Below are 12,253 nucleotides of genomic sequence, written 5' to 3' on the forward strand. Positions count from 1 at the left end.
CTTCAACATTCATGATCTATAGTATAACATATGACCAGGGGCCAGTAGACAACATTTCTTTTGTTTCAAGGGGTCCCAGACCAAAGAAGTTGGGAACCATTAGACTAAATGTTTAATTGGTAATTTGGAAGAAAAAAAAGGAAGGATCTGATTTCCTAAAATAGAGCAAAAATGTATTATTTATTTTTCGAGATAGTGTCTCTAGAATATGACCAAAAGCAAAAGTTGACTCGCCTGCGACCAACACAATGGGCCGTTTGTCTGGGTGAAGCTCCATCTGTCTGGCTATCCAGGGCCCATCAAAGTGGGCGTACCACCAGCCCTTCTTTTTATTCTGCGGGTCCTTGTACTGGTCAGCGGGCCGGATGAAAGGAATCCTGAAGTAGCGCTGCTGCCGGTTCATGGCCACTTCCTGATGCTGGGCCGTCATCGGGGGAGCAGGGTTCTGCTCAGCTGCAGAGGGACAAAGTGTGGTAATTTAAAGATGGGATCTAAATTAAAAGTGGAGACTGCTGTTCTCTGCTATCTCCAAAAGGAAGTGTTTACAACCATTCATATGTCATTTGGTTTTTCAAATTTGTTTTTTACATGTTTTTCTACCAGCAAAATGACATTGAGCTGGGCAGAAAAAAAGTATTAAGCTTCCAAAACACACAAGATCAAAAGTATCCAGGAAATGCCCAAGTAAATACCACATAGAAAAGCCACATAAAGCAGCTTTTAGCCTCTTATGCAATGGCCCCGATTAGACCCCTGCTGCATCAGCAGAGGCCAAGAACAGGATCCGAATATAAGGCAAACAATGTGCAGCCAGTACAGCTTTCAGGAGCCATCATATCAAAAGAGAAAGGCAAGTAAATATAATGAAAGCAGAAGCAACAGTGAATCTAATGTTCCCATTCCCCATCAAATTTAATATTTGTTTTAAAGATGAAAAAGAAGGGAAATGCAGAGCACCAGCAAGCATTCAAGCAGCTAAACAACGTGTGTGTGTGTGTGTGTGTGTGTGTGTGTGTGTGTGTGTGTTGTGGCACACACCATGCTTGGTTGAGCTGAGAATGAAATGAGCAAAGCAGTGAGCTGTCACACCAGCAGCCATTGAACCTGACGGGGCATGTCTGACAGTTACTTGCTAATTAAAACAAATATTATTCTGACAGAGCCAGACAGGAGGAGGCTGCATTTCAAGGCCTTGCCTTCTTCTTCGGCTGATTGAATGATAGAAAACACAGGCAGGCTATTTGTGCAAGTCTTTCATTCGACGAGACCAAAGTGGAGAAGACAGCCGACACCTGTAGCCTCATGTACAGCAGTTTTGAATGATGTATGAGTGCACACAGGTTGGTGCTCACATCAGCTGGTCAAGGATTGTAATGAAAGTACAATACTGAGAACACTTTGTGCTACGAACCATAGTCGGTGACGGATTTAGGAGCCCTCTGATCCCTTCCGTCATCGTCGCGTTTCTTGTTCTTGGACTTCCAGGCGTGATACACCTTCAGACGGCGGTGGAACTCCTCTCTGCAGGCCGCCAGCAGCTCGATGTCTGCCGACACAACATGACACCGGTGAATATCAAATAATGGAAACAAACAAAAAACAATGAGGAAACATGGTGAAATACTAGTGGACATATAACATACTTATTACCTCCAGCTCATCTCATTCAGACTGGTCTCAGGATATTTTCTCTACATTTATAGATTTTTTTTTTTACATCTCTTAAAAAGTTAAAGGAGCTGTTCAGTAACTTGGCACTGAACTTATATAAAGTCGGGGGTTATTGCATCTTTGATTAGTCTCTTCCTGTCCCCAATTTACCTGTTTGCCCATCGGTGGTTTAAACTAATTCACCTCGGTAGGTGGATTAGATTAGATTAGAGCCAGACTAGCCGTTTCTCCTTGTTGGCAGTGTTTGTGCCAAGCTAAGCTAAGAGCTTGCTGGCTTTAATTATGTAAATATACAATGTGCATGAGAGTGGTATTGATAGAGGAATGTATTTCCCCAAATCTATCACTATCCCTTTAAGATTAAAATTTGCAGGTTTTAAAGACATTTTCATAAGCTGGATGTAATGTTGTATGTCTTTCCTGGAGTTTTTTTTTTTTTTCATTTTCAAGAGAAAGTGTTTTCTGTCAGAAATATTTTTGAAAGGTTGGTTAGAATTTTGTTTACAATACTTGGTGTTGCAGTGATGTGGGAGTTGTGTGATTATTTGTTGGTTTGTGTATAATGAAACCAGAGACAACCTCAAATATCACTCAGATGAAGACAGAGTGGCAGCAGGGAAGAAAGAATGAAATATTGCTTTTAATTTTGATTAACTTGTACTGAAGTTTAAATATAACTTGACAGTGTAACAAGGGGTTTGAACGGCTCACAGTGCGTTTTCTCCCCTATGATAAAATCAAATCAATTGAGAAAGAACACATTCCTTTTAGAGAACGTAAGGCTGTAATCAGCCAGACTTTTTAATATCACCACCACATCCACTAAAGCAAATGGGTTCACAAATTAGCCAGATGTCTGTGTAATCCCACCGGGGATATCCGAGTCCCTAACACCGCTCAGAGTACTGTATACACTGGCACTTGCCACTGGGAGCCAGCAGAACGACCTCTGCTTTTCATGCTGATGGAGAAGTGGGTTGGCTGGGAATGACCAGGAAGGGCAGAAGTCTGCCATCCTCCATAATGGCGATAATTTCCTCTCTTCACTACTTGAGCACATGCTGATGAGCCGTGGCAGCTGTGGGAACTTCCACACATCGATCTTTTGATTTTCTCAGGCGAGACATCTCGTGTCCACACTCTCTGCACAGCTGCAGCCTCAGCTTTTTTTAACAGTCACTTTGGCCGTGACTGGAAAAAACTACAAAGAGAATGAAAATGGCAGAGGGGGCAAAAACTTGCGTGGAAATAGATGGTGCCGCACTTTTTTGAGAGACGATTGGACCACAACACGAGCCGTTGCTGCTGAACTATTCAATGTGGGGCCTGAAAACTGTAAATATGCTTGTAGTGAAGGGGAGCAACGATGTGAACACTTTGCTTCGTAAAGGCGGCATCATGCTGAACTCGGGGTGTGTTCAGGGATTTCTCACCACAGGAGGTGTTGATGACATCTCGCAGCTCAGCATACTTCCACTTGCTGAGATCATACTTTTTCACGCCAGCGGCAGCCTTTGTCGCCTGCACCTGGGGACCCCTGTGACAAGGAACAGATTGAACGTGGGTGAGAGAGAGCAAAAAGAACTGGGGGGGGGGGGAAAGTACAGTAAGTGTGATGGGGTGAAGAAGATGCCTGACTTGTTCCGAGCCCTCGTCACTGACTCAGCTGATTAAATGTCACGTTAGAGGCTGGTCAGCAGGGGAGCTGAAGAGTTATTCTAATGTTACAACTTGCCAGATGCCATCTTACTGTCCATCTGCTCGCAGTTTTTCTACCCCCCAAGGCTTACGTTAACAGAAATGTAAGATGACTGTAAAAACCAGCAGTACTGCGGTACTTTATAAATCAAACTGATGAGTTCCAGCTCCTTAAACGGCTGCTGCGGCACGTCTGAGCTCATGTCTCCAGCTTCCCTGCTGAGCTGAAGCCGCTAATTCAATAATTCAAAAGGATTTACCTCCTCTATTTACAGACAGCATAGCCGCTACTGTCTCAGCGCAGGGGATTACTGATCTGAGAGACATTGGTCAGATTAGCAAGATAATTTATGTGTAATTCATACCGACTGAAAAGATGAAACAGAGACTTGTGCCAGTGTGTGGTGGTGACAAACCAGGGCTGAGGCAGGAAAACAAGGAAGTGGTAGTGATGGCCAAAGGTGAACATGAAAAAGATGGTTGGAGGAAGATGAAGGTGGCGGGAGCCTGGGGTCTTATGGTCATCCTTTAGTTACAATGCCAACAATGGCAGCCACTGTGTGTACTCGTGCTGCATGCATGCTTTCATGTGCTTCAGGTCTGTGGTGTGCACAGGCGACGCTCTCTTTCCAGAGACCTCCTTTCGGTTGCCAGGGGTCAGCTGACTCACAGGGATAGTGCGTGCAAAGTGGCCCCATGGCGCCTGAGCCAACACTGACAAGATTACCGGCTATCGGATCAAATGTGATTCTGTTTTCACTGGACCCGCAGATAAGGACTACGCAGGTTATAACGAGCACTCTTCCTGACTTTAAACACAGAGCGGAGATGTGGAAACTGAGTGACACAGAGGATGTGTCAGTTTCCAAACTGAAATTAGGATTAAGGTTCAGGACAGTCGTTCTGACTTATAGGTCAGGGCCTCTGAACAGGTCGCAATATTTATTGAAGGGCCCAACAGTTAAAAAAACAAAAACCTATCATATTTATTAGCATTTCCCTGACTATTTCTTTTGAAATATTTTGAAATAATTTGACCTGTCATAAAATCTGACAAATAAAACTGCACACAGCTCATGTCCACACTGAGGAAATCTACTTCTCTAAAAGGGTCACAAGCTGAAATGTTTAGGGTCCACTTATCTAAACTGGTTTTAAGTTTCCAAGACAGCTCTTCTTTTTCCCTGTGGTAGATGGGCCGGTCTGAACTCAATAATGAACTCGGAGGTGTCCTGATATAGAAAATAACGGAGCATTTCCTCCACCTTGTTAGTTATTTTTGTCTCTGTCTGAACACCCTGTTCTGTTTTTGTGTCAGCACCAGTGCTAAGTCACTCTCTACAGCAGAGAATAACCATTGTGTGATTCTGCACAACTGTATTTTTTAACATATTTTTATCTTGGTGGTAAGAAAAACATCATATTTTGAGTTGTTGTCAGGTATTTCATCAATCGTCACGTAAAGAAAAGATTCTGACCACCTGGTAATTAAAAGCCACTGAAATCACTGAAGAGCTTTAAGGTATTAAATATATAAAACAACATTTCCTACTGTAACAAAGCAGTTCTAAAATATATATGTATCCAGAGGACATGAACACCTGACAAGCTACAATGGCTGACACTGAATGTAAGAGACAGGGGAAGCACATACATATTAGTTGAGCTCACAAGCTTGTGTTGTGCACCAGCACTGCAAAGGATACAGACACGATTTTAACCCTGTCAAGAGACGATTAAGATCAGAGGTATCACAAGATCACATTGTGATCCACTTCGTATTAAGATTTACTGCACCATGCTGACAATGATTACAAATAATAATCCTTTTAAATGGCACATCTCTTGCTTCAGGCCACATAACATAACACCGACCATACATCTACATTTGACTGATGATTTCTTAAACTCTGCAGATTTTTTTTTTCTTCTGTTGACTTTGCATTGCTGGTATAATCTTGCATCTATTTTAAGCAGCTGCTGAGAGACTTGGGACTATGATGGAGATTAAGACAGACGGTGAGGGAGGGAGTGAGTGATTATTGCTGGTGTTAGGTATGCTTGGACATGGGCGGTCACGGAAAGCTGTACTGATATCTTACATGGCTCTGGCTGAGGATGAGGAGATGGGAAGATCTGAAAAAGACTCATCGCTGGGAGAAAACAACAGCAACAGGAGAGACGCGGTTACACATGCATGCCGACGTCAACACTGCTTGTTCACTGTGCGCTGCGTACGCCTGCCCAGCTATGTTTCATGCACAGGTGTGCCCTGTGGTCACATGTACAGTATAATACCTGCGCAGGCCTGCGTCCATCTGGCCCTCCTCGGTGATCAGCTCCGCATCACTCTGGGCGATTCTCATGGCCAACTCCCTGTCTCTTCTCTCCTGCTCCACTATGGCAGTGCGTTGGACCTGCTCCTCGCGCTCCAGGGCCAGCTGGACTTCCAACTCTGCCTGCAAACACACACAAAACAAAACACACCACATTTTCTAATGTGATTTTATGAAATCTACAAAAACCCTAGATCCTGTCTAAATGCCGGTGCTGTCATGAGTGCCAGACCCTTCATAACAATCAGAGCTCTGCTGAGCTCTGATTAGACCTAATTATCTGGGTTGCACGGCTGCTAATAAAGCTTTACTGATCATTTGTCTAGACAAAACGGGGCATACAACAGTGAAGCACACAACAACAATCAGTAGGAACATTTTTGATAGGTGTGACCCAGATTCAAACTCCAGCACTTCATAGATTTGAAAATGTGCTAATTATTCTTTGCAGAATAACTCGCAAACTAGCACTTATACATTTATGAATCAACAACTACATGTAAATATATACAGTATATCCACTTATCTCCCTAAAGAGTCACGAATCTAAGTCCACAATGGATCCTTTTCTCTGAGGCGCTTTGAAATATGAATACTACACTCAAGTTAAGAATATATTATTCATACTGGAGAATGGTCCAACCAGCAGTCGTGATACATGACCAGACTGAAGCATGAGAACCACACAATTGACTGGGATGGTTCCAGCCCTGTAAATGTTGGTCTCCATTGTTATTATTTCTATTTTGCCATTGAGATGTTGTACCAGGTTACGTTTAAGTTTGGCGAGAGCGAGATACAGTGCTGGACTAACCTTTGACACAGCAGAACATAGCAGAGGAACACAGAGCAAAGTGCCACTGAAGTCACAGCAGACACCCTTAGAAGGTTAACTTCTGCTGCTCTGAGTCTCAAAGATTGGGGATAAACACACTTTGCTTGGAGTCTCTCGAGACACGTGGCCTATGACAGGATGGTGTCAACACTCTCACTGCTCGGAAAAACCCCCACACACGACAGAATGCAAATGTCCAACTGGCGTTGAGTGAATACAAAGAGCTGTGGACGTACAGAAGGTGTGATGTGCGTGTAACAGAATGGATGAATGGATGTAAGGAAGGGCGAGGAGGAGGGACAGGTGAGTGTAATGAAAAGGCCAGAGGAAAGAAATAACAAAGACATGACAATCAGAAGCGAGTCAATAACATGTGCGCCACGGGTTGAGGTAAGTGTGGATGGGAGCAACGATGTGATCATAAACGACAGGATAGCGTTCGGAGGGATGAAGTGTTTCAGTTAGGGGAAACTCAGCAGGAAATGGAATCATCAATCATGAGCCTGTGGAAAAGCCTCTGGGAATCTGAACAAAGTCATGACCCAGCTGTTGCTGTGGGAGACCAACGAGCAAATGAATGTTTCAGTCGCAGAGAAGAGCAGGCAGAGTTTACTGCTGAGAACCCAATTGGTGGTTTAGCATGTTTTCTTTTTCTGCTTGTAAGCTCAGCGTGGTGCCTGTACACAAATAAAATCCACTGGAAGAGACATGAAATTAGTTTGAAGCTACATTATAGTTATGCTGTTGCAAAAGGGGTTTTGAAAACGCCCTTAGTGTTTCTGGATCCAGTCTGGAAAACCATCTTGCCTTAATGTGATTGTCGGATCAGGGTATGAGCTGCATGGGACTCGGGGTCAGGGGTCATCTTCCTAAACTTCTGTCCTTGGAAATTGCAACTTTTTCAGCAGGAACATACAGCAGTGCATGACTATAGAAAAATTGAGAACAGTCCAAACCTGTATAACTTTCTCTTCTTCCTCTCTCTTTTTTCTATCCACTTCCTCCTGCTTCCTCTTCAGCTCCATATCTGCTTTCCTAAAATGTTTGTAGAAAAACAAAAAAAAACACGACTGATACGGGCAGCTTATAGTGCCAAACCATCTGCCATTATGTCTTCCCGTTTGCCATCACTTACAGTCTCCTGTCCTCTTCCTCCTGTTTGCGTCGTTGCTCTTCCTTCTCCCTACTCTTCCTCTCTTTCTCCATCTCCTCCTCGATGTGCTTCAGCCTCTCACCCTCCTCCTCCTCTTGCTTCTTCTTTTGCATGGAGGAGAGCAGCTGCTCCGAGCGTTTCACCAGCCCCTGGTACTCCGTGTCAATCTCTTTCCGAGTCATCATTGTGGTCTAGGGTTCAAGAAAAGGGTCAGTGTTGCAGGTGGAGGTCACACAATCAAGACCTTCTTTCTCTTATTTCTTCATCCAACTGTTCAATCAATTCACAGCCAATTGTTGGTTATACCAACTGGTATACTATGTTTTTATTTCTAAATGAAATTCAGCCCACTGCCAATTTTACAGGGAGCGACATTCCGACACTCATCCTGACTTGGCACGCACTTCTCTGTTTATGGCAATAAAGGGAACGCAGTGACTGACACTTGCACACAGTGTTCCAACTACACTAATCAGACAATCAGTGGGGAGAGGAGAGGTCACCGTATTGTGAAGATTCATTAGAGTGGCACAGGGAGGGAAGATGACAAGGTCTTGTCCCCAACGTATAGGGGCCTGAATGACAGCTATTGGCATCTCATGCATAATTCACTCAGAGATGCCATGCCGGGAGAAATTTCTAAGCATGCACAGTGCCATAAGTGTCGGCAGTGGGGCTGCTCATAGGCTAACAGAGGAACAAGGGGGGTGATTGTGGTAGAGGGGAGAGAAAGGGTCAGGAGTCAATGGTTCACCGGTGTCAATCAGTATACCTCGAGGAACCTATGAGCATTCCAGCTATACCTGATGATTGCATCCAGGAGTTACAGTGCATAACACTTCAGGATAATCAGCACCGTCGGGATATTCAACACCCAAATGTCTTGAATAGCAACTGAATGTGTTTGTGATGATTCGCTGTAAGGCCCAATAAGGCTTGTGCTTATTGCACAGGGAGAGCTGGGATTTCACTAGTCTAACTAAGTTAGATAATCGAGCAAAACAGCCTCACTAAATTAAATTATTGGACGGGAGAGGGTTTCTTCTTCACCGAGCTCTTCTCTCCATCCGGAGGTGATTGAAAAAATCGATTATGAGAGACTGAATGAGAAAAGGGACACGGGGTACTTAGGACAAGGCTTATCGTACAACGGGAGAAAGACTTGGTTGTGCCGGGGAGCAACAGGTGTGAATGCAGGGAAGCACTGTATGGATCTGATGCAGTCATGCTTAAAGCCAGGAATTTGCTCTGAAAAGTCTTCACTGGATAAACACATATATAGAAGAACAGCATCATGTGTCTGGAACACTCTATTGCTTCTCGCTTGTTCAAAGCCCCTGATTGTAAACTTGAACAGATTAAAAAAATCACCAGAGCGACGACCCCGTGTTTTGAAAGGGGGTGAACACAGGCCACATATCAATGACTCACCTTTATCTTGGCTAACAGAGCGTCGATGGAGGTGGCCAACTCCTGGACCTGTTTGGCCATCTCCTGTTTGCCCTCCTTCAGCACGTTTACCACCTCGTTGAACCGCTCCATGTGTTTCTTAAGATTTCGAACCTTTACCATACCATCAATGCTGTGAGGGGGGAGAAGGAACGCAATTAACAATTAAGAGCATGAGAAGAGTTTCATTCAAATGGACACTGACTAAAAGAAGTGACAACGTTCTAAAAGAATCAATGAAGTGCAACTGACATATTGGTGAACTCCAGTGAAGTAAAAAAAATAGTCCAAACTGTCTGTGTTAATTGTCTGCAAATCATTTTTAGATATAAAAAAGTTTTGATGACTCATGTTGAACTCCGGTGCATATACATAAATGATTCCAATCAAATGCGATTTGGGGGTGACTGGCAACCCACCGTGACGTCGACCATCGGCTCGTGAATTGACTGTTTGAAGCCCAGAGATTGGCATTTTAGCTGATGTCACTTCCACATTGGCTTTACTTTCTGGACCTGGTGACTACGTCCACTTTTGTATAAGCAGTCTATGTATCAGAGGTGTGTGTCTGAATGTCAAGCTAAGCAAAATTTGTCTATATTCTCCCTCACTCTATATATGATGTTTATATTAAGATATACTGTTTTTATGGTTAGGAATAACAACTAACAACCTTCATACAGAACTACAGGTGTGTGTGCATGTGTTTGTATAAAATGTCTTATACATCAGATTCCAAGAAACCGTCTGAAAACCCATTATCTGAACGTCTGCTTTCACCACGGCCATGTTTCCAAGTGCAACCCAACACAGCAAGTCGTGTGGTATTTCCGAAAGCAGTCCAGTGACACATCATTTCACAACATATTACTTTTTAGATTGATTTGAACTCCTAAAATGCACAATGTGGGAAAGCCATCAAACACCATCAGGTGTGAAACCATTTAAATAAAAAGCACACGCACAGAGAGAGTACAGGGTGAAATAAAAAAATATGAGGGTAAAGGGCACAGAGTAGAAAAATGAGAGAGTAAGAGATCGTATGTGTGCGTGCATAAATTTGTGTGTGTGTGTGTGTGTGGGTTGGGTACAAGGAACTCACCGTGGCTTATGCTTCTTCTTACACAACCACATGCGGACAGTCTTCTGAATCTTAATGCAAGCCAATGCTCTGTAACTCATCTTGTTCCTCACTGTTGAAGATGAGGAAAAATAAGACATATAAAATACTTAATTATAAAAGATACACATCTGCACAGCTGGAGATTAATGAATTTCTAAATTCCTGGATCATTTACATACCACAACTATCTATACCCCAAATCGATTTAACGATTCAAATAAAATACAAAATGCAACGGTAAAACTTTTATTTTTGGAAGAGACAGATCGGAGAAGTTTAATCTTAACAAATAATAGAGCTACATAATAATACTGTTATCCAACTGTAATACCGCAGTACTGGTTACGAAGTGATACAGTATGCACAAAAACAAGTAGTGCAGAATATCGTATGTTCACTATACACACTCTCTTTCTCTCAATGACACACACACACACACACACACACACACACACACACACACACACACACACAGGCGCAAATCACACTGTAATTGTAAGGTAAGGCGTTGAAGGATATAAATGACCAGGACCAGGAAAATAAATATCCTCAGGTCAATTATGCAAGAAATGGAGGGTCGAGCAGAGGCAATATTCTGCTATTAACTTTAATGTAATTTCATTTGACGCTTTTACCCAAATAGGCAGAGGCAAGCGTGCACTTTGTTGAATGGTGGAAATCAATACCTTGGCACAGGGTGTAATGGTTCAAGGAACTGCTTTTAAAAGACTATTCCATATTGCTCGAGGCTGCTGCTTTCAATATTCAGAGGGAATTTGAAAAGTGTGAGATATGATTTAGTCTGGCTACCACAGCTGCATAATAAACTGTGAGGGAATGACAAAGGATCTGCAGTGGTAATCATCCACCGGATATTGAAATAGCGTGATTAAGGAAAACATCATGTGCTTTTTGCGCAGAAGTCTCTTTCTACAGTTGATAGGCTTTCTAAGAGGCACTCTTTTCCAAATCTTTTTATCACGTGTCATCTCTCTATTAGAAAGGATTGATTCAAGACAGGTGGCATAGAGACAGAAATAGTGCAGTACATCTTATAACTGGAGCACTGAGATCTAAGGGATGGAAGAGAAATCAAACTCTGTTTTGCTGGTGGATTCAACATACGTTTGATGACGGACAGGCAGCACCACTGGATTTTCTTCCAGCAGCTACACATCAGCCACTTGTTGACTTTCTGCAGCAGCTCTGCGAGATGGTCTGGATCGGACTTCATGATCTGGTCGAACTCCGCAAACTGACGCACAGACAGACAGAGAAGCACAGAAATTAGAGCAGTCATTCTCACAGTCGAAGGGCATATTTCTGTTCTCGAGAGCTGCAGCTTATGATGAGCTGCAAACTGAAGGGGGGAATTCATTTTGTGGACTTTACCTTTCCAGGGCGGAAGAACACTCTGGTCAGTCCAAACTTGAAGTCATTGTCATTCAGTCCCAGAGCTTTGAACAACGCCTGTAGTAGGACAAATTCAAGGGCAAAAAACAGTTTATAATAATAATACCTGACATTTCTTTATAGTGCTTTTCATGGAACTCAAAGCGTCTATGTGAGGTAATCGTTTTACAAATGGGTCAGTTGTGCTGTAGCCTTTTTATGCCCTGAACAAATTCCACCACTAATTCGGATTTATTCCAAACAGATTAGCTTGTTCTTTAAAACCAACAGCACGCTGTGTATTTTTCCGCCAAAGGAAAAAAACCGTTCAGGTTATGTCATCCCACCTTGCAGAAGAGTCGTGGATTCAGTCGTGTAAGTTTATCTGGCATGTACTGTTTATACATGTTGTAGAGTTCGTGGAAGGGGGCTCTGGAAGGGAAACCCCCCTGCATCAAGTCCAACACTGACACCATTCCTGGTCAAGATAAACATGCAAACAAAGAAAAGAATGGTCTTGACACACAAAGAGTCATCGGGGAGAAACAGGATTGTCCCTGAGGAATTTACAGTACACTGTGAAACATGCCCTTACA

At 43.1% G+C, this 12,253-nt stretch overlaps 1 protein-coding gene across 5 annotated transcripts in view; it reads right to left on the reverse strand.

Moving 5' to 3' along the window:
- Window positions 1-12,253, reverse strand: part of LOC118286234 (unconventional myosin-VI) — a 33,411-nt gene that overhangs the window by 1,587 nt on the left and 19,571 nt on the right. For 3 of the 5 annotated variants that reach the window (XM_035610511.2, XM_047337651.1, XM_035610512.2), the window contains 12 exons: window positions 12,005-12,135; window positions 11,658-11,735; window positions 11,391-11,520; window positions 10,245-10,335; window positions 9,125-9,275; window positions 7,676-7,884; window positions 7,497-7,575; window positions 5,668-5,828; window positions 5,472-5,522; window positions 3,105-3,208; window positions 1,412-1,546; window positions 235-453 (listed from right to left, as the gene is read on the reverse strand). In XM_035610511.2, coding sequence (XP_035466404.2) covers window positions 235-453; window positions 1,412-1,546; window positions 3,105-3,208; window positions 5,472-5,522; window positions 5,668-5,828; window positions 7,497-7,575; window positions 7,676-7,884; window positions 9,125-9,275; window positions 10,245-10,335; window positions 11,391-11,520; window positions 11,658-11,735; window positions 12,005-12,135 — 1,539 coding nt within the window. The remainder of the gene's footprint in view (window positions 1-234; window positions 454-1,411; window positions 1,547-3,104; window positions 3,209-5,471; window positions 5,523-5,667; window positions 5,829-7,496; window positions 7,576-7,675; window positions 7,885-9,124; window positions 9,276-10,244; window positions 10,336-11,390; window positions 11,521-11,657; window positions 11,736-12,004; window positions 12,136-12,253) is intronic. The other 2 variants (XM_047337653.1, XM_047337652.1) reach the window with 1 other exon arrangement.

The sequence above is a fragment of the Scophthalmus maximus genome, chromosome 15 (genome assembly GCF_022379125.1).
Source record: "Scophthalmus maximus strain ysfricsl-2021 chromosome 15, ASM2237912v1, whole genome shotgun sequence".
Taxonomy (NCBI): domain Eukaryota; kingdom Metazoa; phylum Chordata; class Actinopteri; order Pleuronectiformes; family Scophthalmidae; genus Scophthalmus; species Scophthalmus maximus.